The sequence below is a fragment of the Xenopus laevis genome, chromosome 3S (assembly GCF_017654675.1).
Source record: "Xenopus laevis strain J_2021 chromosome 3S, Xenopus_laevis_v10.1, whole genome shotgun sequence".
NCBI lineage: Eukaryota > Metazoa > Chordata > Amphibia > Anura > Pipidae > Xenopus > Xenopus laevis.
The window spans coordinates 78,536,174-78,564,112 of NC_054376.1; the positions used below are offsets into that span (position 1 = coordinate 78,536,174).

Genomic DNA, 27,939 nt, shown 5'->3' on the forward strand with positions numbered 1-27,939 from the left:
CCAAAGTGCTTTGTGCTTGCCGTTCATGTGCCTTCGCATAGAAGTTGTACCTATGTGGCTGTTGGGCTTCCCAAGACTCAGTTTCTGACTGCACTCATTGCAAATTACAACGCTTTTGTCAGAGGCACACACATTAAAAAAATCCCACACTGCTGACCTTTTTGAAGCTGGCAATCTGGCGGTAACAGTAGAAGTTGGCGGCGTTGGCGGCAATGGCGGGTGCGTTGGCCGGCTGACCACAGGTGCCGATACATGTTGTTGCCCTACTGTTCCCTGCGAGCTGTCCTCCCTGCTTCTTCTAAGTCTTATTCTCCTCCTGCCTCTCTGACTCTCCGTCTCTCCATCTGAACTATCCTCCTCTTGCTCTCTTCTACTGGGCACCCACAAAACATCAATCTCCTCATCATCATTCTCCTCAGATGCATCAATTTCTTCTAACAGCTCACAGAAGGAAGCAGCAGCGGGACCTCCTCGTCATCACTCATTATGTCCATCTCTGTTGTGTTCTCTGCCAGAATTAAATCTGGTGTAACGTCCTCATCTCCTTCATCTTCTTCTGCCAATAATGGTTGCGCATCACTCAGTTCAAGAAACTCATGTGAAAATAACTCCTCTGACTCCAGTGAAGAAGGGGCGCCGGTGGTGGAGGAACTGTTACGTGGGGTGGCCATAGCAGTGGAGGATGAGGATGTTGTGGTAAAGTTAGAAACGGTAGAGGATGGGGTGTGCTGTGTAAGCCAGTCAACTACCTCTTCAGCATTTTGGGAGTTCAGGGTCATTGCCTTTTTAAAACTGGGCAATTTCCTAGGGCCACAGGATAGCATAGCAGCACGGCCCCTAGTGCCTCTGCGTGGCGGCCTGCCTTTGCCTGGCATTATTTTTAAAACAAAAACAACAACAACTCAGGTGGTGTTTCTGGAGACGGTATTATTATTGATATTTAGACAGAATGTGAACAAGCTCACACAGCTAGATGGCAGTGGTTTGAAAATGAAGAACACACTGGGCAAATAATGCCTACAAGGTCAACGTATACACTACAGCAGTGGTGGATACGGAATATATTATTGCTGCTTGAAAAACGTCACTCAGGTGGTGTTTCTGGAGACGGTATTATTATTGATATTTAGACAGAATGTGAAAAAGCTCACACAGCTAAGTGGCAGTGGTTTGAAAATGAAGAACACACTGGGCAAATAATGCCTACAAGGTCAACGTATACACTACAGCAGTGGTGGATACGGAATATATTATTGCTGCTTGAAAAACGTCACTCAGGTGGTGTTTCTGGAGACGGTATTATTATTGATATTTAGACAGAATGTGAAAAAGCTCACACAGCTAAGTGGCAGTGGTTTGAAAATGAAGAACACACTGGGCAAATAATGCCTGCAAGGTCAACGTATACACTACAGCAGTGGTGGATACGGAATATATTATTGCTGCTTGAAAAACGTCACTCAGGTGGTGTTTCTGGAGACGGTATTATTATTGATATTTAGACAGAATGTGAACAAGCTCACACAGCTAGATGGCAGTGGTTTGAAAATGAAGAACACACTGGGCAAATAATGCCTGCAAGGTCAACGTATACACTACAGCAGTGGTGGATACGGAATATATTATTGCTGCTTGAAAAACGTCACTCAGGTGGTGTTTCTGGAGACGGTATTATTATTGATATTTAGACAGAATGTGAAAAAGCTCACACAGCTAAGTGGCAGTGGTTTGAAAATGAAGAACACACTGGGCAAATAATGCCTGCAAGGTCAACGTATATACTACAGCAGTGGTGGATACGGAATATATTATTGCTGCTTGAAAAACGTCACTCAGGTGGTGTTTCTGGAGACGGTATTATTATTGATATTTAGACAGAATGTGAAAAAGCTCACACAGCTAAGTGGCAGTGGTTTGAAAATGAAGAACACACTGGGCAAATAATGCCTGCAAGGTCAACGTATACACTACAGCAGTGGTGGATACGGAATATATTATTGCTGCTTGAAAAACGTCACTCAGGTGGTGTTTCTGGAGACGGTATTATTATTGATATTTAGACAGAATGTGAACAAGCTCACACAGCTAGATGGCAGTGGTTTGAAAATGAAGAACACACTGGGCAAATAATGCCTACAAGGTCAACGTATACACTACAGCAGTGGTGGATACGGAATATATTATTGCTGCTTGAAAAACGTCACTCAGGTGGTGTTTCTGGAGACGGTATTATTATTGATATTTAGACAGAATGTGAAAAAGCTCACACAGCTAAGTGGCAGTGGTTTGAAAATGAAGAACACACTGGGCAAATAATGCCTGCAAGGTCAACGTATACACTACAGCAGTGGTGGATACGGAATATATTATTGCTGCTTGAAAAACGTCACTCAGGTGGTGTTTCTGGAGACGGTATTATTATTGATATTTAGACAGAATGTGAAAAAGCTCACACAGCTAAGTGGCAGTGGTTTGAAAATGAAGAACACACTGGGCAAATAATGCCTGCAAGGTCAACGTATACACTACAGCAGTGGTGGATACGGAATATATTATTGCTGCTTGAAAAACGTCACTCAGGTGGTGTTTCTGGAGACGGTATTATTATTGATATTTAGACAGAATGTGAAAAAGCTCACACAGCTAAGTGGCAGTGGTTTGAAAATGAAGAACACACTGGGCAAATAATGCCTGCAAGGTCAACGTATACACTACAGCAGTGGTGGATACGGAATATATTATTGCTGCTTGAAAAACGTCACTCAGGTGGTGTTTCTGGAGACGGTATTATTATTGATATTTAGACAGAATGTGAACAAGCTCACACAGCTAGATGGCAGTGGTTTGAAAATGAAGAACACACTGGGCAAATAATGCCTACAAGGTCAACGTATACACTACAGCAGTGGTGGATACGGAATATATTATTGCTGCTTGAAAAACGTCACTCAGGTGGTGTTTCTGGAGACGGTATTATTATTGATATTTAGACAGAATGTGAAAAAGCTCACACAGCTAAGTGGCAGTGGTTTGAAAATGAAGAACACACTGGGCAAATAATGCCTGCAAGGTCAACGTATACACTACAGCAGTGGTGGATACGGAATATATTATTGCTGCTTGAAAAACGTCACTCAGGTGGTGTTTCTGGAGACGGTATTATTATTGATATTTAGACAGAATGTGAAAAAGCTCACACAGCTAAGTGGCAGTGGTTTGAAAATGAAGAACACACTGGGCAAATAATGCCTGCAAGGTCAACGTATACACTACAGCAGTGGTGGATACGGAATATATTATTGCTGCTTGAAAAACGTCACTCAGGTGGTGTTTCTGGAGACGGTATTATTATTGATATTTAGACAGAATGTGAAAAAGCTCACACAGCTAAGTGGCAGTGGTTTGAAAATGAAGAACACACTGGGCAAATAATGCCTGCAAGGTCAACGTATACACTACAGCAGTGGTGGATACGGAATATATTATTGCTGCTTGAAAAACGTCACTCAGGTGGTGTTTCTGGAGACGGTATTATTATTAATATTTAGACAGAATGTGAACAAGCTCACACAGCTAGATGGCCACTGGGCAAATAATGCCTGCAAGTGCACTACTATTGGTGCACTACTATGAAGAACAGCAAACAGCACTGGACACCTTAAAGAACAGTAAGATAAGTAAAATAAAAAAAAAATTATATGTATATTAAAAAAATTTCTCGGGTTGGTGCTGCTGAACTACTAGGAGCAGCACAGTAGCACACCAGTCCCACTCCCCAACACTGCTAGACTAATAGCACTTGGCTGTTAAAGTAGCAAAGTAAAACAACAAAAAAGAAAATAAAAGCAGTCCTTACAAGGACTATTGGGTTATTACAGCAGTCAGCAGATGAGATCAGAAGAGATCAGTGCCCACAGCAGGCAGCTACATACAGAGCACTGCAGTAGAAGGTAGATTACTAGCCAGCAAAGCTACCCTAAAATGTCCCTCAAATCCCTGCAGACTTCTGTCCCTCCAATACAGAGCAGTATCAAGTAGATTACTAGCCAGCAAACTTACTATCAACTGTCCCTCAAAGAAATCAGTGAAATCAGTAACAGCTCTCTCCCTACACTAGCTCTTGCAAGCACACACAGGCAGAATGAAAAAACGCTGCAGGGCTTCAGTTTATATATGGAAGGGGAGTGGTCCAGGGGGTGTGGGGGTGGTCCAGGAGGGAGAGCTTCCTGATTGGCTGCCATGTATCTGCTGGTCTGGGGTGAGAGGTCAAAAAAAAGTGCCAGGTAAGGCGAACCCAAAATGGCGAACGTCGCGCGACGTTCGCGAACTTGCGGCGGACGCGAACAGCCGATGTTCGCGCGAACAAGTTCGCTGGCGAACAGTCCGCGACATCCCTAGTCTACTCTACCCGACATCGTTGAACTTAGCTTCATGTACTGAGCTTCTTACACTTTTCTACTGATCTAGTCATTATCTCTTCACATGTACTCAATTTGGACACCCTTGGTTAATTTACACCTTATGTAATTACCAATAATGTGGATAGGATTATCTCTTCATATACATTCTTTTTAGCTCTCTTTGCAATAGTTATTTAAATTTCCCAGTTAGTGTGTTGTCTCCCATATATTGTAGGGATTTTAGTATTAGGTGATGTTCCATATTGGGAATTATCAGTAAGGGATAGTATGGAGAGGAAGGTGTTAGTCCTTCAGGCTGGGACTGGTATTCTGCAGACAGGAGCCAAAAAAGAGTTTTCGAAGATACAGGAACAAGATTAGTGTGACAATGACAAAAAAGTCAGGGTCTGGCAGGATAGGGATGGAGTTGGTAAAAAATGGTGACAGGGAGAGGAGTGGGCATAGAAGCCAGGATTAGATCAGAACAGAGAAGGTGAAGAACCAGTGACTGAATGAAGCAAGTGTAGAGTACAGTATACCAATAAACCAATACGAAAAAAGAATAGTTAGTCCTTTCGATTGGCTTTCTCCTGCCATTCCTTTTCAGTCGCTCAGTTGCATACAAATGTCACATAAAAAATGTTGGATCTGCGCCTAAAGCAAATGAAAAAAGCAAAAAACAGAAACAAAAATATGGTGTAGTATTTGAAGTTCTTTCTGGAGCACCCTGTGCTGGAAGTATATAAATCACTGGTGTGATTTACCCATTAAAAGAGACTTTCCTTTTTGTTCCGGTTATGTATATAGTTTAATCAGTTTTTTCAAAGACCATCACCAAGTTTGGCTAAAATGCCCACTTACAAGATTGTAGTAAGATTAACACATGTAGTAATAATCACCAATGTTCTCCCCTTCTCCACTGACCACTGTTAGGCTCCAATATAAGGATAGAGAAATCTCATAGTGTAATACTTTTATTTCTAAAAGGTTAAAAAACTTTAAAATATTCCACTCACATTTATTTCCATGAGTCTGTCACATTTAAGTAAGTCTTTAGCAGGTATCACAGGTTCATTTCCAGAGGAGAAAAATAAATTATTAGCCGGCATTTCTTTTTCCCTTGTGGTGTTTCCCCACATCTTACTGTGACATCACTTCCGCCTGACGCATTTCACCGGACCAATCTGCTTCCTCAGAAGCATCTGTGTTAATCTTACTACAATCTTGTAAATGGGCATTTTAGCCAAACTTCGTGAAGGTCTTTGAAAAAACTGATTTAACTATATACATAAGCAGAACAAAAAGAAAAGTCTCTTTTAAAGGGGAACTCACACTAGTGATTTCTATACTTCCAGCAAAGGGTGCTCCAGAAAGAACTTAAAATACTAAACCATATTTTTGTTTCTGTTTTTTTGCTTTTTCTGTTTGCTTTTGGCGCTAATCCAACATGTTTTATGTGACAGGTGTAGAGAACAGGACTGCATCAGAAGCCAAACAGGAATACTAAACAATGTGCCATTCTTTAGAGACTTTCTAGGTGTTTTCAAACATGATTAGCTTTAATCTGCCCACTATTCATGTACCTCCAATCTTATCATTCAGATTGCACCACTCCATAGTATCAGAAAACTGCTCAGCAGCTCATGAAGGCAATTGACAGAGCATTAAAATTTTTTCAAGGGTTCTGAGCTTCAATCTGTTTACCCTGAAATCTGTACAATAGAAAATACATTAATAGAGCAAAAGGGGTTAATGCAACACTGTATGTACAAATAAACAAAAAATATAGTTCAATTCAAGATTAAGTGCTAAGTACAGCGGTTGCGCAATATAATATGTTGGTGCTCTAAAAATACATGTTGATAATAATAATACATTTTTCGCTAAACAAAACTAGGGAGCTTGGTCCCCTAGAGTGTACAGTCTAAGTTTATATGAAGCAATTATCACAATTTCCACACCATTTTGAGAGAATTTAGTCTAGAAAAATGGTACTATTGCTTGAGCACTTTTTTTTGTTTGAAGATCGTATTGAGTGCATAAAAAGGTAAAACATTTGCTTTTGCTATCCATTGTAATTAATGATTGTGTTTGAAGAGACAGTGGCATAATAGTTTGCTTCTTTTTTAAATGCTACTAATTATCTTCATTTTTTCAAATACATTTCAGTGTGTTTTTTGTTTTAAGAGGTATTGTATGAAATAGTTCACCTGTGGTGCAATGTGCTAGTGGTTATAGCAGAGTGTAATGAGTTAAATAGTTTTCAGGGTGGTTTGGAAACACAATCAGAACCGCAGAGTGGCTGTGAGTATTATTGAAAGTGTATATAAAGAAAGATCCAAGGACAGAAAACACAAATAGCAAGCCTGAAAAGCAGAGATGCAGCCATACACACAATGCCTTCACCCACTCACCTAACTCAAAGCAGCAGTCAGAGGAAAGGTGGAAGAAAATTTGCATGCAATATATCTTACAGTAAGTCAGAGTTCAAGGTTGTCTTATCGGCAGATGTGTTGCTTTGTAAGTTCTGTAAAGTAAGAAAAAGACAAATGAATCAATACAAAAAATCTCCAGACCCCAATTAAACATCTCAGACCGATGCATGAACAGTGTGTTGTGTATTTTTTCATTACTGGTGCAGTGGCTGTTAAGCATATCACAGTGTTGTACACAATGGGGGTTATTTACTAAACTCAGAATGCACAAATCATGAAAAATTCGTGATTTTTTAAAATAAAATATGGCTTTTAAAAAATCTCGAATTTTGTGAAATAAATAATAATAATAATAAATAAAAAAAAAAATAAATAATAATAATAAATTCTGAAAAAATCGTGAAAAGTCTGAATGTGAAAATCCGGCATCTCAGACCCGCCAAGGTTGCATATAAGTCAATGGGAAGTCTCAATGATTTTTTGATGTGCGCTGGGTTTGGGCAAAGTTTTCGGAGTGCAGATTATGAAAAAATCGTGAAAATCGGATGAAAAAGTCAGAAAAATTAGTGAGAATCTGATTTTTTTTCTCGCAAAGCTAAGTTTCGGGAAAATGTAATAATAAATAAGCATAAAAAACCCGAGCGGATTTGATCGGAGTTTGTAGCTAAAAATATTGAGATAAATTCGGACTAGATTCGGATATATAACCCCCAATGTATTAGTTTATAAGCAGAAAGTAGATTTATAGTCCAAAACCATTCAGTTGTGATTGCAAGCTTCAAATTGTTATGCGTTTTAACATACAATGCAAGACATTTTAGTTTTGCCGTGCTATGCAAAACCTTCTGATTGCATCCTATAAAATAACAAAGATAATGAAGAAATTATGAAGAAATTCATATATTTTACTAATAGTGTTATATAATTAGTCCTTTAGTCCAATTAATTGTCTTGGCAGCAACTAAAAACCTCTGGCCACACAGTAGGACAATTAAAGATATTTAGAAATGTGCTATTAAAAAAGAAATTGCATGTCTAAATATTACCATCACAGGCACGCTATTCCTGTTTAATTTGTAATGCAGTATAGAATGAAAACTAGATAAATGTTTACCACAAAAACACATTTAACTTGTAAAGTGCCTTTGTCCTATACCATATTCTCACCTGTTGTTCACTTTATGTTCCAGCAAGCGCAGCCTTTAACCACAGTTATCACTTATGAATGTAGATGTAAAACATCCGTCTGAGCTTAGGTTTCCACAAAACCGCATGCAGGAACAGACATGTTTGATGACTGTGTTTTGTTATCAAATCATTGGGAATTTTTGTTCCAAATGGTATAGTTATTAGAAAGAAAAAAACTAAGATGGAAACCTTTGATGAGAGAAGCTTTTTGGACCATCTTAAAACTACTGAAATTTATGGGGGTATGAATAAAGAATGGGAAGTCTCGTGTTTTTTCTGAGATACATTGGTTCTCTATATTCTTTCAGGATTTTGTTATTAGGAGCTATTATATACATATATTTTTTTGTATATATTTTTTGTAAGGTCTTGACTGATTTATTTTTTTATATATGTGTCATTAATGTTATAGTTATGCACTAGGGTTTTTCCTGATGTGATTTATCTAGGATAAATTGTGAGAGTCTCCTGGGATAGTATTTATATTAAAGTATATATTTATATACAATTTTTATATACAATCTTTATTATGGACTTCATCCTTTGGGGTTAATTTTGGAATTAATTCATAATGTTTATTCCCCTTTTAATCATTCTTATTGTAATGTAATTACCCTTCATGAGTTAATAACGTTTTTAGGGCTGCGGTTAACACTCTGGGTGATTTATGGATGTTGGGGGATGGTGGCCAGTAGCTCCTGAGGAAGTGGCGTGAAACCATGAAACGCGTTGTGCGCATGGCCCCTATTGTGTTTTGGTCACGCTGTACTAAGATTTTAATATGCTGAATAAACTTCAACTGTTTTAACGTATCTACTTGGCTTCCACTGGTGCTCCGTCCTCTACGAATTATAGTTATAAGAAAAGCTGAAAGCTTGAAAGAAAAATGTTATGTCCTTATGTCTCATTACATGTATTAACTAACTGAGCTGGTTGCATGCTGCTTCACCATAAGCAAAATATGTACTTTGCATTACCTCCTCTATGTTCAAATGCATAACATTAAATCTGATATGATTGCCATGCCTTTTTTTAGTATTTTAACATGGTTGTTCTGTAGTGCAGCTTATAGAAATGCACTGCTTACAAGAGCAAAGAAGTGCAACAATCCCCATGTCAACCTCGCAGGCAGCAGTAATTAGATATTTACAGTCAAATATAATATATTAATTATATTATATTTCATTAAAATATATTTCATTAGCACAAACTTTCTCCTGTGGGTATCATAGAACACCATCCCAAATTACATTCTTCCCCCTTCATTATAAAGGTTTAGATTACCCAAAAGGTGTCAGGATTTTTTTTTAGTTCCCTGCAGGTTAGGATCATACTACAACATATATCAAGGTGCCTGTTATTTAAACAGAATACCTTCATGCCAGGGCACCAGTCAAATAAATGTACTCCCTGTGTGTATCAGAATCTTTTAACTGTGCAGATTGGAGTTTTGCAAAAGCATTTTTAGAATTTTAGGTATAAAAGGCAAGTCTGTATAATTTTGGATTATTAATTTCAATTACATTTAGAGATTCCATTCTAGCAATATTTTCTTTGTATTTGATATTTATACATCTTAAAGAGAAATGTCACTTTCCTGGAGTCTTTATATTTTATGCAGAGGGAACATTAAGGTGGTTATTTATCAAAACAGGAAAAGTTCTCACTATTTTCTGAAAACAACTCCAATAAAATCCAAATGGATTTTCCCCCCAATTTTATCAATACATTTTAACGAATTTTTCTTGTGCAGAAAAAGTCACAATAAAATCATTAAAAAATCTGAATCCTACAATTATTTTTGGATTTTTAGTTCAACCCTACAATTTTTTGTAAAATCGCCCAAAAGATATGATTTTTTTCGGGAAATCCAGCGCAACTCAGAAAATCGTAATTGTTAATGACTTTTACATGTTCTCTGCAGGTCTGAGTTGGAGTACTTTTTACAGCATCGATTTTAAAAAAATCCCTAAAAAAAAGTTTTTTATATTTCTTTCTCCAAAAACATAATGTTTTCCTCCTTAAAAATTACTAAAAAGTAATAACTCGCTTAGAGTGTGGATTTTTATTTATTCTGCAAATATTGCAATTATATACCTTTGTTCAGTACGTTAATTGTTCTTCAACAACTGACTTTATGCTTGGTGTTGATTTTATCCTATGCTGCTAATTTGCAGCCAGAGACATTTCAATTTCTCATTTACTGTCTTGCCTTATGAAGCTGTGCCTTAAGATTTATTCACATCTGTATTCATAATTAAGACTGAATGAAGTAATCAGGAAAAAATTAAATGGAACGTTGTTCAATTAACCTTGTAAAATAACACACATTACCTTTTTAACCTAGATAAATAACATGAATATAAATGATATAAGTGATATTAAATAGTGACCCTGTAGACTTTAGAGTAGAGCTAATTTTAGAACTTTTCAGATGTCTTCAGTTATCTCTGAAAGCACATGATCTAAATCAGCAAGATATATGTATAATAATCATAATAATAACAACACACTGCGCCTTCATTGGATTTTATGCAACAATTTTTTTGAAATAATTAGATCTGTTTCATTAGTTACTTTTTTTAACTGTCATATGTACAGCAACTGAAATGCATGCCAAATAAGTATTTTTCAAAAACAGGTTTTATATTTTTAAATGTTTTATGTATAAATGGTTATTATGCATGCTTTTCAGCCAATTTTTTTTCCATACCTCTCAACATTTGAAAAATGGAAAGACAAAATTGAAAGACTTCTTGTAGTGCAGCGAAACATTTTTGACCATTCCCATTTTATGGCCACATCCCCTAAATACCATGTCCATTTCACAAAATTTGGCATTTTATGAAAGTTTGAACACATTTATGGGAGTTTTAGGGCCATTATAACAGTTTTGCTAATGACTATGAAATTGCCCTTTAAGCTTTGAGAGAGACTTGTTACAATTGTATAAAAATGCAGATGCTGAGTATTCTGGGCTCTCTGCCAAAAAGCCTCCTATTGTAAATAAGTTTCAGAAACATTGTACCTTTTCTGGCGTCAGTGCCGGAGATTAAAGAGAAACTGGACTTTTTAATAAAAATCCAGGACTGTGGGCTGAGCTGTCAAAATCAGGACTGTCGCACAGAAAACGGGTATGATTTTTTTCCTGCACAAAACACCATAACAATAATGTTTCTCAGTAGTTCACTGAAAACTTCAATTTGGACAACACATCTAATATAAATAGCACAGGTTGGAACTTCCGGGGGGCGTGCCAACAGCAATGGCCGCATCTTAATAGAGCTCCGCTCCAGCCTGCCTAACTTTGCGGACTACTCACCGCGTACCTGTTGAAACACCACGGTGAGGCAGCACACTTACTGCGAAATAACTGGGGACGAACTGGGACTTGCTATCTCCCGACTCTTCCCCCTTTTGCGACCCCGGAAGACAGCGCATAGCGCTTACAAGCTTTGGGCGCGGTCCCGATCAGCTCTCCTCCACGCCAGCCTACCGACCGGACGGGCCTGCTCCTACTGAGGCGCACAGCGTCGACATACGGCGCGCACAGCGTCGACATACGGTACCCACAGCTAAGTACCCCGACACCGGGGGCGGCTACACCCGCATCTCCGGCTTTGCTATTTATTTCTGCGTAGTGGAGCGGCACTGACATTAGGCCTATCACGTTATAAGGCCTGCCTTGGCAAGGGGAGCTCCGCCTGGTATATTTTGTAGATTCTAGCCATCACAACGCTTAAATATACTTTATTTGGATACCGCGTCCCCCTGCTATTCGTAGAACTACTTCTCATAAGCCAATGACGCAGTGAGACGCTTATGCCTGCTATTTCACAGTGGTGATAACGGTTCCTTCCAGAGCCACTGAGAGGCGCCAAAAAGGACAACTGACTTTACAGGTGCTTCACTCACGCACTTAACCCTGCATGCACCATAGGCGATAACAGCTTTAACTGCAACCACAACTGAGCACCACAGGCGACCATATCAATACTCTGACTGTGTGATAACCTACAGCTACAGTCTCCTCATCTGCCTTGTTGAAACAAACTACTGACTATTTGCAACCTCTGTAATTCTTCCTTTGACTCACTGTGGCTTTGGTAGGGAAGTCTGAAACAGAGGACGAGGGGGTAAAAACAGAGAAAAGGGAAGAAAGGGAAATGTTGCCTACTCCCAAAATTCAGATGACGTAAGAACCAACAAATAATACAACCTCTCACAGCATGTTCAATTAAAGTGACATTCCTTTTATACAGGTCACACATCTCGCAATTCTAGAACTCCCACTACGTTATGGAAAAATACTTGGGGCAACCTACCACTATGACATCCCGCAGAACAATCACTAAACCAAAAGACAAGAAGCAAACACTAGAAGTCACTCAGCCAGAAAGTGACTCAGAAGCGGGCCCCCAAAATGACTCCGCTACCACACAAGCTGAAGATATGGTCCAAATCTTGGGCCCTTTGCTTGACCAAAAACTGGCCAGCATTAAAGAATCGGTCTCTGAAATCTTGCAGCAGATGACCAATCAATCTCAAAGGCTAACCCAAGCTGAGGATAGAATATCTACTCTGGAAGACAACCTAACTACGGCACAATCTACCATTGATCTGCAACAAAAGGAAATTTCTATTTTGTCAGACAAGGTAGAAGACTTGGAAAATCGTAGTAGAAGAAACAATCTTCGACTAGTGGGAGTTCCTGAGTCAGTCAAAACTAAAGACCTGGAAAAACTCATTCATGAATGGCTACCTACAGCTCTTAACATTGATGACCAATTGCTTCCTTATCTGGTGGAACGGTTCCACAGAATCGGTCCGCCGCCTGCTAAAGACGCGCAAAGGCTGAGGCAAGTTATTTTCAAACTTCTAAATTTCACTGATAAAACCAGATTGTTGGAAGCTTATAGAACGAAAAGGAACCTCAAATATGATGGGCATTCAATCTTACTTTTCCAAGATTACTCTGCTTCAGTGACGGCGAAACGAAGAGAATTCGCACCGGTGTGCAAAAAGCTCTACGACTCCGGATATAAATTTTCCTTATTGTTTCCAGCAAAGCTGAAAATAATTGAGAAAGAAACCAACAAGATACACATCTTTGAAGACCACAAGCAAGCATTCCAATATATCGACTCTAGACCGCAAACATGAGCAGTTTGTCGGGCTTCCCTCCTTAACAGTTGGAATTGACTTACTCCAAGGACGTTGTCTTGCCATGGGGACTATCACAGGACTCTGACGATTGACCGCTTAATGTGATGATCAGCACTTTTCCCCTTTTTGTGCAGCTGATGTCCTCATTTCACAGACACTGCTTTTTTGTTTTGTTTTTCTTGCACTAACTTCATGGGACCTTGATCGCAGGGGTTGGTTCGACAATCTGCAGTTGAGTGGCTACTGCATATGACCTCGGGTCAGGGAACTGTTAACGTGATTGATTATGTCCTGGGATTATAGACTACACCACTTTCTTCTTCCACTGTTTGGATATTGTGACTCTTGATAACTCTTCCCCAATACTCGCTCTTTGCTATCCAATGATGTTCTTACAAGTTTTTACATACTAAGTAGAAGATGCTGATTTTCATTGTTTTCTTGCATGTCTCCATATCTTCTTCTCTTCTCTCTTACTACGTATTTTGCTTATTGCAACGATGCTAAACTTCTTAGTTGAACTCTTCAGTCAACAATGACAACTCTAATCTGTTTTCATATACCAGTGAGGTTGTATTAGTAACTTACCGATTATTAAGACCAAATTAGAAAATTCTCTTTTTCCATTGTACATAGTTGTTTTGTTTTTACTTTGTCAAGTGATTAGTACAGATTTACACATGCACCCCTCCCGCGTTTACCACAATGGCTATCCCGGGATGGCATCTGCTCGCTGGGACAGAATGCCTACCCCCAAATTACGATGGATCACCCTACTGACCCCTAAAAGGGGTATTGGTTAATACTGCTACAATGGGTGAACCTACGCTTTATTCACCTCAGAATAATCCTGCCAGGCACCTTAAGTTACTCTCGTGGAACGTAGACGGCTTAAACACCCCAATAAAACAACGGAAGGTCTTAGACTTCCTAAAACGGGAAAAAGCCCATATTACCCTTTTACAAGAGACACATTGGAAAAACACTGACAAAACAATATTGAGGGACTCTTGGATACGGGAGCAAGTGGCGGCATCATATACTACTAAATCTAGGGGTGACTCTCGGAGCACCCCGGGAGGCAGTGGCTCTAATACGGGTGGTGGGGGAGTGCAAGGAAGGAAAGGCAGGTTCTAGTTATAGGGGATTCAATTATTAGAAAGGTGGATAGGGTAATCTGTCGCAAGGCCCCGACATGCCGAACAGTCTGCTGCTTGCCTGGTGCTAGGGTTCGGCATGTGGTGGAACGAGTGGACAGATTATTGGGAGGGGCTGGGGAAGACCCAGCGGTCTTGGTACACATAGGTACCAATGACAAAGTTAGAGGAGGTGGTGAAGTCCTCAAAAATGATTTTAAAAAACTAGGTTCAAAGCTGAGGGCGAGGACTTCCAAGGTAATTTTCTCAGAGATATTACCTGAGCCACGAGCAACGCTAAGGAGACAGCGGGAGCGTATGGAGATTAATGCGTGGCTGAAAGATTGGTGTAGGGAGGAGGGTTTTGGGAGAACTGGGCTGATTTTTCAGTCGGCTACAGGCTCTTTGCTAGGGATGGGCTGCACCTCAATGATGATGGGGCAGCTGTTTTGGGAGAGAAGATGGCTAGAGGGTTGGAGGAGATTTTAAACTAGGTGTGGGGGGGGGAGGGTTCAGTAAAAGATTCAGTGGTAGACAGGTTAGATGAGATAGTGGGCAAAGAAAGGGTAAATGGGGGAGGAGATTTGGCTGGGGATAATGTTAAGGATAGGGATGACCACATGTCATATGTTCAATATGGTGCCAGTATTAAATGTATGTTTACAAATGCAAGAAGTCTGACTGGTAAAATGGGAGAGCTGGAGCTGCTGGTGATGGAAGGAAAATATGATGTGATTGGTGTGGCCGAAACATGGCTGAATGAGTCGCATGACTGGGCAGTAAATATCAGTGGCTATACTTTGTTTCGGAGGGACAGAGGCAATAGAAAAGGAGGAGGGGTATGTCTGTATGTTAGGCAGGATTTAAAAGCTCATATAAAGGAGGAGGTTATGTTAGAAAATGAGGGGGCAGAAGTCGTATGGGTGGAGTTCTTCACCAATTGTAAAGAATCCAGCAAATTAATTGTAGGCGTATGCTATAGACCCCCTAATGTAAGTGAGGAGGAAGAGACAAAGCTCCTAATGCAAATAGAAAAGGCTGCTAGTTTAGGTAAAGTAATGATAATGGGGGATTTTAATTACCCAGATATTGACTGGAGCAACGGTACTGCTAGATCAGTTAATGGGAACAAGTTTATAAACTTATTGCACGACAGTTTTTTAGCACAGGTTGTTGAGGAGCCTACCAGAAAAAATGCTATTCTTGATTTAGTGATCTCAAATGACCCAGAACTTATAGCAAATGTGCAAGTCATTGAACCCCTGGGTAATAGTGACCATAATGTTATATCATTTAATGTCTGGTGCAAAAAACAAAAATATACTGGGGCAACAAAAACCATGAATTTTGCAAAAGCTAATTTTAGTGCCTTGAGAGCTGCCCTACAGAGCATTGATTGGGGCATTAGGTTTTCAGCTAAAAACACAGAACAGAAATGGTTGTCCTTTAAAATGATATTAAATCATTACTGTTCTCAATTTATTCCCTTAAGGACTAAACGTAGAAGCTCTAAGAATCATCCTGTGTGGCTTAATACAGAAGTAAAGAAGTTAATGGGAAAGAAGAGAAAGGCATTTAAAAACTACAAATCTGTAGGGACAGAAGCTGCATTTAATGAATATAAACACGGTAATAAATGTTGTAAATCAGCAATCCGGAAGGCTAAGAAAAGAAATGAAGAGTTAATTGCGGTGGAGGTGAAAACTAACCCTAAAAAGTTTTTTAAATATATTAATAGTAAAAAGATGCAGGTTGAGAGTGTTGCTCCATTAAATAATGGTACCAGTATGGTTGTAACAGATACAGATAAGGCAAATGTGTTAAATCAGTTCTTTTCATCAGTGTATACAATAGAGGAGTCTGGGTTCACAGGGTCGATTAATAACTGCACGAATGGTTCAGCTCAATCTAGTCAGTGGCTGACTCAGGATATGATTCAAAAAGCTTTAATACAAATTAATGTAAACAAGGCTCCAGGGCCTGATGGCATACACCCCCGGGTTCTAAGAGAGCTTAGTTCAGTTTTAGACCAGCCCTTATTTCTGATTTTCTCAGATTCACTGTCATCTGGTATGGTGCCTATGGATTGGAGAAAAGCTGATGTTATTCCAATATTTAAAAAGGGATTACGATCTCAGCCTGGCAATTATAGGCCAGTAAACTTGACATCTGTGGTGGGCAAATTATTTGAAGGCTTGTTAAGGGATCACATTCAAAATTTTGTCCTAATGAATGGCATTATGAGCAACAATCAGCATGGCTTTATGAAGGATAGGTCATGTCAGACGAATTTGATTGCATTTTATGATGTGGTAAGTAAGATTCTGGATAGTGGGGGGGCAGTAGATGTGATCTATTTGGATTTTGCCAAAGCGTTTGATACTGTGCCCCACAAACGACTGCTTTCTAAACTAAGGTCTGTTGGGCTTAATGAAGTCGTTTGCACGTGGATAGGAAACTGGCTACAGGATCGGGTACAGAGGGTGGTTGTTAATGGGACATTCTCTACTTGGAGTAAGGTTCTTAGTGGGGTCCCCCAGGGCTCAGTATTGGGTCCACTTTTATTTAACTTGTTCATTAATGACTTAGGGGAGGGTGTTGTAAGTAATGTATCAGTGTTTGCAGATGACACAAAATTATCCAGCCCAATTAATTCCATCCAGGATGTGGCATCCTTGCAACATGATCTTGACAAACTGGCAATCTGGGCAGCTAAGTGGCAAATGAGATTCAATGTTGATAAATGTAAAGTCATGCACCTGGGATGTAAAAATATCCAAGCTACTTATACCCTTAATGGGACTGCACTAGGCAAATCCATTATGGAAAAGGACCTTGGAGTCCTTGTAGATGATAAACTTGGCTGTAGCAAACAATGCCAGTCAGCAGCATCAAGGGCAAATAAGGCCTTGAGCTGTATTAAAAGGGGCATAGAGTCAAGGGAGGAGGGGGTCATTCTTCCACTGTATAGAGCACTTGTAAGGCCCCATCTAGAATATGCCGTACAGTTTTGGTCTCCATCACTCAAACAGGACATTATTGTATTAGAGAGGGTACAGAGAAGGGCAACTAAGCTGGTAAAAGGTATTGAAAATCTTAGCTATGAGGAAAGACTGGCCAAATTGGAGATGTTCATGCTGGAGAAGAGGCGCTTAAGGGGTGATATGATGACTATGTATAAATATATAAGGGGATCATATAATAATCTCTCTAATGCTTTATTTACCAGTAGGTCCTTCCAGCTGACACGAGGTCACCCATTCCGATTAGAAGAAAAGAGGTTCCACCTAAATATTCGGAAGGGATTTTTTACAGTGAGAGCTGTGAAGATGTGGAATTCTCTCCCTGAATCAGTTGTACAGGCTGATACATTAGATAGCTTTAAGAAGGGGTTGGATGGCTTTTTAGCAAGTAAGGGAATACAGGGTTATGGGAAATAGCTCATAGTCCAAGTTGATCCAGGGACTAGTCCGATTGCCATTTTGGAATCAGGAAGGAATTTTTCCCCCTCTAAGGCAAATTGGAGAGGCTTCAGATGGGTTTTTTGCCTTCCTCTGGATCAACTGGCAGATAGGTAGTTAATAAAAAAAAAAAAAAAAAAAAAGTTGAACTCGATGGACATGTGTCTTTTTTCAACCTTACTTACTATGTTACTATGTTACTATGTAGGGGTGTAGTAATCTTATTGAGTAAATCATTGAATGGCTCCGTGACTAAAACCTATAAAGATAAAAATGGCCGCTATCTGATTGTTGATATTGAAACACCTGAAACGACTTACACTATAGTTAATGTATATGCTCCAAATGATGAAAACAATTTTTTCTTTTCAGGATTGATGCAAAGAGTTGACTCCTGGGGACCCACTAACCTGATAATGGGTGGAGATATGAATACAGTATGGGACCGCTTCATGGACAGGTCGGATGCCACCTCCAGATACCCACTTAGAAGGATCACACCTCTACACACAATGTGTGAGTTTTTGCAACTGCATGATACGTATAGATTTACTTACCCAGACACCAAGGATTACACATTTTATTCTGGCGCACATGGAATGCATTCCAGACTTGATTACTTCCTTTTAGCTGAATCCCAAATTTCTAACATCTTAGCCTCCACAATTGGCAACATAACTATAACTGATCATGCCCCAGTCACTTTAACTCTGAACCAAATTGTTTCCAAAGCAACATCATTTAACTGGCGATTTCCTTCCTATCTGACTGCTAACACCGACTTCCAAACTTACCTTAAACAACACTGGGCAAATTACCTGGACGATAATTTACAGCACTGGGACGATCAAAACCTACTATGGGCGGCTTCCAAACCTGTTCTAAGGGGCCATATCACGGCGTACTTAATAAAACAGAAAAAAAGCTTCAAAGACAGGTACACGCTTTTACAAAAGGAACTCACGACACGTTACAAAGCTTTCAAACGTACGAACTCCGAAGTGGACAGGAAAAAATACACAGACACAAAGGCTTTATTTAACACTTTATTGCATGACAGTGCACACTACAAAATCTCTCACACAAAAAACAGGTTTTATAGATGGGGAAATAAACCGGGTAGGCTCCTGGCTCGATTAACTAAACTCAACATTACTTCCCTTTTCATTAAGAAAGTAAAGACAAAGGAGGGTTGGGCTCGAGACACTGAAACCATTATGGCAGAACTCAAATCTTACTTTGAACAATTTTACGAAGAGAACCAGGATCATCCGGAGGAGGGTCTTTCCTTCCTACTAAACGCCCAACTCTCTAAGCTCTCAGTGCAAGATAGGGAAATTCTAGACGCACCTGTCACAGAACAAGAAATTATGTCAACTATAAAACATCTGAAAAATGGAAAATCCCCAGGCCCTGATGGTCTTAGTGTAGAATACTATAAAATCCTCCTCCCAGAACTCACCCCACTGCTTACCACGCTTTTTAACAATATTCTACAAGGCTATCCCCTATGGAATGAGGCGAATGAGGCACGGATCATATTAATCCCTAAAGAGGGCAAAGATCCTACCCTCCCCTCCTCCTATAGACCCATCTCTCTATTGAACCAGGACTTAAAAATCCTGACTAAAATCATGGCAGATAGGTTACAACTCATCCTCCCACACATACTTACCAATCATCAAGTAGGATTCCTTAAAGGGCGATACCCAGTCCAAGCTCTGCGGACAGCAATAGCTGCTATATATCAGTGTAACCTAGAAAAGAGGAAACATGGCATATTAATTAATTTAGACGCTGATAAAGCCTTCGATAGAATTACGCATACCCACATTAAAAGACTGCTTAAATTCCAACACTTGGGTATCCATATGCTCAACTTATTTCGGACCTTATATTCCCAATCCTATACTCATATCACGGTGAATGGACTGAACTCGCCTAGATTCCCAATACGGAGAGGTACCAGGCAAGGCTGTCCTCTCTCGCCATTACTCTTTAACTTAGCTTTGGACCCTTTACTGAGACATTTACTTAATGACACCACCTTTCAAGGTATTGAAGTAGCCTCACAACAGATTAAACTGATAGCATATGCAGACGATATTCTCCTTTTCTTAAATAGGCCAAATACGGAGCTACCTGTAATCTTGCAAAAGATTGATGCATTTGGCACTATAGCTGGATTTAAAATCAACCTGGGGAAATCCGAAGCCTTACGCCTACAACATACCACCCCCTCGGACTGGACCAGTCCACTCCCGTTTAAGAAAGCCAAAACTCACATAAAATTCCTAGGAATCCATCTGACGCAACATCACAAAGACATATACAAATCGAACATCAGACGTATTATAGACCAAATTGAACAAGACACTCAGAAATGGATGAACGCGAACCTAACGTTCTCAGGAAGAATCCATTTGATAAAAATGACATTATTCCCTAAACTACTCTATAAATTACAGATGCTACCTTACCGCATCTCTACCACTGATAACAAACGACTTCAACACATTCTTAGGACCTTTATATGGCATAAGAAACATCCGCGAATAAAATTTGCCACACTTCAGCACCAAAAACAAGACGGTGGCCTCAATCTCCCCAACATAATGGAATATAATGATGCTGCCCTTCTTAGATATGTGGGTGATTGGCTCCATAACAGGAATATTTATACTACGCTATCTTTAGATGCTGCCCAGTCGGAAGGGTTGTCACTTAACTCACTACTACATATGCCATTACAGGAAATCCCCAAGAGCATGCAGGAAAATCCCCTATTTATCCACACGTATAAAACCTGGCACTCCGTTCGCAAGAAAGCGGCCTTATCTCCTTTTAATTCGATAAACCTCACCTGGCTCAATAACAAAGCCTTTTCTCCGGGCTTGAATAGCCTGATTTTCAAGGATTGGCATACAAAAGGCTTACAAACCATTAAAGACGTGATCACCCTTACTGCCATAATCCAACCCATTTCGACCTTGCTCCAAAAATACCCATTTTTGCAGCTCCATCAGTTTTCACTGATCCAACTCTTACATTTCGCTGCTCAACGACTGACCAACCTCACCGACATAGATAAAAACAACCCAATTGATTCCCTATGGCCGAAACATGATACTATTAAATCCACCGCACACATCTACAAACAGATTAGGACTACTGTCGATCCTGATACCACTACTATGGCCTTTACAAAATGGAAATCCATCATCCCACAATCTGAAAATGTGGATATTCTTCGTTACCACACACGAATGATGAAACTTTTGCCTGCTTGTACTTACCAGGAAATGTCCCTGCAATTATTACACCACACTTACCTGACGCCTTTGAAAAGATTTCACATAGGTACAACACACTCAGACAGCTGTCTAAAATGCGAAACTCCCAGAGCTGATATGATACATTGTCTATGGTCCTGCCCACTTATACAGCAGTTCTGGAAGGAGGTCGCCGGCTATTGGGAAAACCTGTCTGGAAAATCTATTACCATTACCGCCACCTGGGCTATATTTAGCAAACTGCACTCTGCCCCACATATCTCCAAGCCGGAGAGGGCCCTGGCGGAAAGACTGGCGGCAGCAGCCAGGAAGGCCATTTTACATACCTGGCTGTCCCGTCTTCCTCCGCCAATCTCTTTAGTGCGACAGAAACTGCAATACCTTTTCCACTTAGACTGGATAGAAACCCTAACAAACAAAGAAAAAAACACTGAACTGTTTTTTGACACCTGGATGTCTTACATAAACACCTTCACACCACTTACACAATCACTCACTCTCCAAATTTTTCAAAACACCACGTGGTACGAAAGGGAGCTGCTTTTGGGGACTGATCTTGTCTGTGAGGCGGATCACCTGTTGCGGTCCGTGGGTAATCCACAACAATCACCTACGACGGGAACCCCCAGGAGTCATCATCTTAACCAGCTGTTTACTTCCTCTCTATCACGATCATAATCCTCTAACGCTCTAACCCATTGTCTACAGACAGTAAAATCGTGAGTAACTTTCAATATCTACAATTAGGGGTATGCCTACCCGATTTCTTTTTCTGTGCTCACTTGACACTATTCTAGCTTATTTTTGTCAATGCTTTATTATATTTGAATCTGTACTTGACATTGTTTGTTTACCTTATCTTCATTTCCTTTTTCTTTCCTTTTGTTTATTGTAAAATTTCTTTGTGCATATTGAAAACAAATAAAAACATTTGTGAAAAAAAAAAAAAAAAAAAATAGCACAGGTTGTGGACACAATTAAAACTTCTTAATTAGCACCAAACATTTCATACCTAACTGAGTTTACAGAAAAAATGTGAACATTAAAGTAGATACAAGTGTGAACAAAAGTCTGTATGAGTGAGTGGTTGCAGGATAATTTTCATAATGCCCATTGGTTTCCCATTTGCAGTGTCATTTGTGCCCAAGTGATCTCTCTAGATTCCTGCCTGTTGATAATGTAACAAAATTGCTTACTTAATGGAAAATTATATGCTTCAGGTAGGATGTTTAATATATCATAGTTTTGGTCACATTGATGGTGTGATGCAAAATAAAAAGGTTGTGCAGGCCTAATGGTCCACATCAGCCATGAAATGTTTTGATCAGAAAATACTACATTGTTATTGGCTGATAGGGCTGTAGCAAATGTTGTCACATGCTACCACAACAATATTTATCTGAAACAACCAACGACTCCTGTTATGACCCATCATTTTTGTTTTTTAAGGAACTATTTTTATGGTCACAAAGCTGGCAGGTTTTTACTTGATACTGTGAAGTCATGCTAAGGTGAAATTAAGTTTTCCATCATTCCCAGTTTGAAATTAGAATATTTTTGTTCATGGCTGCCATTACTGATTAGACACAACCTTGCCCATGATTAACTCCAAATCTGAAGCCATAATCTGTTAAGTCTCAACATTTTATCCAGTACAAATCTGACCAGTTTCAACAAAAACAGGTTGTTTAGGAAGCATGTAAAGTAGAATACAGGGGTCCATTGACCGACAATGTAAACATTGCTCCTCAATCAGATTTTTGTTCATATGATGCTTACCATCACTAAATAGCTCCATCTCAGCTGGGTGTGTTGTCTTATGGCTCTTATGCATGGACAGTTTTTCCTGCGCTCCCCTGCGTTGCGCTTTCTTCCTTTCAGCCACAGGGGAGCGCATGAGTAGACACACTCAATTATTGCGAAGGGGCTGTACTTACACAGACGCATATAAGCACCAACGCAGGTGGGAATAAGCATGTTGCATTTCACCTGTGTTTGGCGCATACATTCATCTGTGTGAGTACAGCCCCTTCACAATAATTGAGTGTGTCTACTCCTGCGCTCCCCTGCGGCTGAATGGAAAAAAGCACAATGCAGGGGAGCGCAGGAAAAACCGGCCGTGTGTAAGAGCCCTTATGGTTGCAGTAACAGTGCAGGTCTCCCTTTTGCTGGTTAGACAACAGCCAATGTATAGTTTCTTGTATCTTGGTTCTTATGTATATATATATATTGAATGTGATATATTTTATGAATATAATGTTTAATACCCACGGTATCTCACTTGCTTGGGGTGCCAGTACCTACTGACTCATTTCATATAATGCTCTATATAATATGTGTGGGGTGTGCATATTAACTATTACTAATTGTATATACTTATGTACTTGGAGTGAGTTACTACCTATTACTGCCTACTGTGCATCATGTATTTCTGTCATGTCTGGGGTTAATGCCTCTATCTGTGTAGTGCACTGAGCTTTTGCACACCTGGGGTTAATGCCGATTTCCCATTTTCTAAGTGGTTATTGGCATTTCTGGGGTTAATTGCATCCATTTTCTGTTGTGGTTGCTAGCATTCCTGTGGATAACACTGATTATTTATTTTCTACAATGACTACTAGCATAATAGCTCTGTATTTTTTTTGTAAATGGCACTGGTGTTGCTGCACTAACAACACAATTCATGAGCAATCAGCATGTCACATTTATACCAACCAAAGATGAGTGTAAAAATAAAGCCACTGCTCATGAAAGGTTTTCCAAGTTAGTGTTAAAGTAGCATGTTGATTGCTGTTGGACTAAGTTGCTGTGTTGTTAATAAACTTAAAGGAGAACTAAACCCCCCATCAAAAGCCTCCCTAAGCTTCCACACATTGCCCCCTCCCCGCAATGTGCTTTAGTGTAAAAAAAAAAAATTCCAACTTCCGGTTGCCATCTTTTGGCTCTTTGTATAGTCTTAGGGTCTCTTCGCCAACACGAAGACTGCCGGAGCTTGCGAAATTGGGTCAAGTCAGGAATCTGCGTCGACTGTGCATGCGCAAAATGGCATTGAGACCCGAAGACTATATGAAGAGCCAGAAGTTGGTCACGGAGCTCCGCTGTGCTTTTCTGCATTGAAGGGTCAGAATTTTTTAAAGTGTTTTTTTTTTTACACTAAAGCACATCACAGAGAAGGGGGCAATGCCTTGAAGTTTAGGGGGTTTTAGGAAGGGAGGTTTAGTTCACCTTTAAAGTGGCCAAAACTAGAAAGTATTGGTGGGCAAGGCTAATTATAATGGCAGGTGTGGCTTAGATTTGTGGGTGGGGCTGCGATTAGATGCGCCGCGCTTCGTGCACCATACATACCATCCCTCTACTTTTTTGATCCCAATTCAAGCACTGCATGTAAGCAAGGCTGTTCTTTTAACAAACCCAAATCATCTCAACCACTGGACTAAAGATTAAATGCCTTTGAGGTTAATTTAGCTTTCTCTGTGGAGGTATGATTTACAGTTCTCCGAGTCATATGTGTGTCCACACTGTACTCTCATATAAATTGGATATCTTGAAGTTTTTAGTCTAAGCATTAGGTTGTGCCTAAGTGGATGCAAGTTTAATAGTAAACAAAAACATGAGCTGACAGATGTGACAGTGTGCTAAATCTGCCTTCTCACTTGTCATTGCCAGATCCTTTAGCCCTGTCACTGGACTGAGATGCCCAGGTACAGCTAAATGTGACAGTCATATTAGCTTTGTTGTTTTGATACACAATCCTTTCTGTCAGCTTCCTTGGACAATTATATTTACTCCATAACCATGTTATGTCTGTTAACATGGACAAACAAGTTGTCATTTAATTTGTATACACCGTAGCGTACATTTGTACAGGCTTTTGAATATGTCTACAGCTTTGTGCTTAAATTCTAGGTAACATTTGGATTGGTAATAATTGGAATTGTTCTGCTTATGAGATCATTTTATTTAGTTGATTTCCATAAACTGTAGTATTGTAAAAGGGGAAGAGTCATGGTTTTCTTTAAAATCTGAGCAGAACTCTTCTTTTAGTGTCAAGTTGGCCTCAAAACACAAATAAAAACCCTTTTCATATGCTTTCATACATTTATGTTGGGCAGACTCCACTCCACTGATGTCTTGTACTGTAGATATTGATTGGTTTGTCAGTTGGCCAGGTAATAAAATAATATATATTCAAAATCCATTCAAAGGGAAACAACTAACCCTAAAGCCTAAATCTACCAATGTGTATATATAATGGCAACTCTGTACTTTGAAATTCAGGCATTTCAATTTAATGCACTTATCTACCAACAGAGTGCAGTAAAGGTTAAACAAGAAGTGAAGCTTAAAATAAAATGTCTAGAAATGCTGTATTTTAAATAACTTAACATAATACTTAATATAATAAACCTCTGGATATTAATATAATAATCCAGAGGTTTGGTAGCCCTCAGACAGTTATATTCAATGCCCTCAACTTCCCATCTTGAATTTTTAGGCCATCTTTTAGATTTGTTACATTGCACATGCTCATTGTACTCTGAGCTTCTGTTAAGGATGTATGCGCAATAGAACCTTTTTATTATACATTTCATGACCTGTCTCAAAGTTCTAAAATTACTTTGGTCCTAAATACTGTTTTGTCTGCTGACAAAACTGAGGCTTGGTTAGAAGTAAATCTTTGAACCTAAGAAATTTTGCAATGGTTCATGAACAAAAAAGCGAATGTCCAACAATTGCCCTGATCTTACTTCAATTGAGAATCTCTAGCACAATTTAAATTTTAGGTTCTATCACAAAGTCAGTGCCCATAGCATTAAAGGTAGGTAGAGGATCCGTCTCACCTTCAGCAAAAGCTGCTCTATTTTGCGTCTTACCCACATAGGTACAGCCACACTGGTAAGTAACGATGTACAGTACGTGTGCTGGTACATGTAATTCGATGTTTGATTGATCATTGATGTTTTATTCTTACCCATGTGTAGATGCCTAAAAGAACCCCTAGTGACCATATTATGGTAGGTTGTACAGCCAGAGCATTTAAAGCACCCAATTAATTTTCTTACTATAACACTGTGCAAGATCTGAGGGCATACATATACAGTATATCTTAAATTTTTCTAACTATTATTACCCAACATGGGCTTCCTAAGTACTATATTAGACAAACAAAATGCTACAGTTTTCATTGACAACATTGCATATGTCCTCTGAGGCTTTAGTGTACTGTGAGGTAATGACCATCCTATCCTCGTGTTCTTTTTTTAGCTAGTTGTATTACTGGCTGATATTATTGCACATTCTAACCACTGACTTCCAGACCCAGATCGCTTGCTGCTTAGTAGCTAGCTCCTCCTGGATGAACCAACACCACCACAAGCTCAACTTGATCAAAACTGAGCTCATGGCCTTTCTATCCAAACCTAGCACATCTCTTCCTTTCATCATTACTTTGAAGGCATGACCATTAACTCAGCACTTGCTCACAATCTGGGCAGGGGACGGGACCCTGATGTCACAGGGGTGGACTAGTGATGTTGCAGGTGGGGCGTGCTATGTCATGTGGGCGGGGCTATGATGTGGTGATCAGCAATTGACTGATGTCAATTATGGGAGATTCTGCCCGGTTTTCTTTATTTGGAAAACGGGGCAGACTGACTTGACCCGGGCAGCCCTTCTGAAAACTGGGATGTCCGGGTTAAATCCCGACAGGTGGCAACCCTACTCTTTTTTATTTTGCTAAGAGGCATTAAAAAAATGGGAAATTGAATGAATAAATTCCTGTATTATATTTACTCCATCAGTGGAGGAGCTTTTTACCCCCACTCCAAATAAATCAATGAAAACTTTGTATTCTACACAGGCCAGATGGAATTGGAACAGTAACAATGGAGGAAAAGGATCGCTTTGAAGCTATTAAGGGACAACTTGCTTCACTTTTACAGAACCAGATAAGCCATTTTAGGTACAGTAATATAAATCATGTGCTCTTATTGACTGTTAAAGTGCAATATAAATGCAAGTTTACTGCAGATAAATATTTTTCTGAGTGATTACTTTTGTTTCAAAATTTGCAGTGTGCAAATGCCATAATCCACACAGAGGCCAGCTACTTTCTCCCTGAATACAGTGCCGGTTGCATTAGTTAGCACTGTATTGGTGAGCAGCGGGAGGGGTAAACACAAATTTAGGGCACATGTAATGTGTTTTATATATAGCCATTGCAACAAATGTGAAGGGGCAGGTATTGTCTGGTGCTTCATCACCCTAAGAAAAAAGCCAGTACACCCTGTATGGAATACCTCACTTCTTTATTTGAGTAAAGAGTAGATAACAATTTACAGATATGGGAATCTATTAAACAGAATGCTTGTATTTTATATGTGAAATTGTGATGTACGGGTCAGTATAAAATCATCTAGCACGTGAACGTAACTTGCCTTCTCCCAACCCAAAACTGGCCTGACTGTGTTCTGTGATTTCTGTACACCCACTCCCCCCATCCTGTGTATTACCTAGAATCAAATTAATTATATACAAAATTGGTTAGGAAAGCAATTTAACATTTGGAGGGGTTTAGATCGGTTTTAATTTAGCTTCTTTGTTTTACAAAACATGGCATAGAGTATTTTTTTAGAAAAAAAGAAGAAAAAAATCTGTGAATGTAACATCTGTTCCTCAGTCATACTAATGAGCCAGGGGAGAGAGAATGCACATGCCTATATATTTGTATATATTTTCCCAGGTGTTTCTTTTTTAGCTTTTTTATTCTTTTCTTTTGTCAACATCAGGGAATCTTATCCCTCCTGTGTTGTATTACTCACATGAAGTTGCTTGACCCATATTAAAACATCCTACAGCAT

The 27,939-nt window shown here is 39.5% G+C and overlaps 1 protein-coding gene across 7 annotated transcripts in view; it reads left to right on the top strand.

Annotated features, from left to right (window-relative positions):
• The window catches only part of cadps2.S (Ca++-dependent secretion activator 2 S homeolog), a 192,434-nt gene that overhangs the window by 69,427 nt on the left and 95,068 nt on the right, over positions 1-27,939 (top strand). For all 7 annotated transcript variants that reach the window (XM_041588530.1, XM_041588528.1, XM_041588529.1 and 4 more), the window contains exon 14: positions 26,940-27,041. In XM_041588530.1, the coding sequence (XP_041444464.1) occupies positions 26,940-27,041 (102 nt within the window). The remainder of the gene's footprint in view (positions 1-26,939; positions 27,042-27,939) is intronic.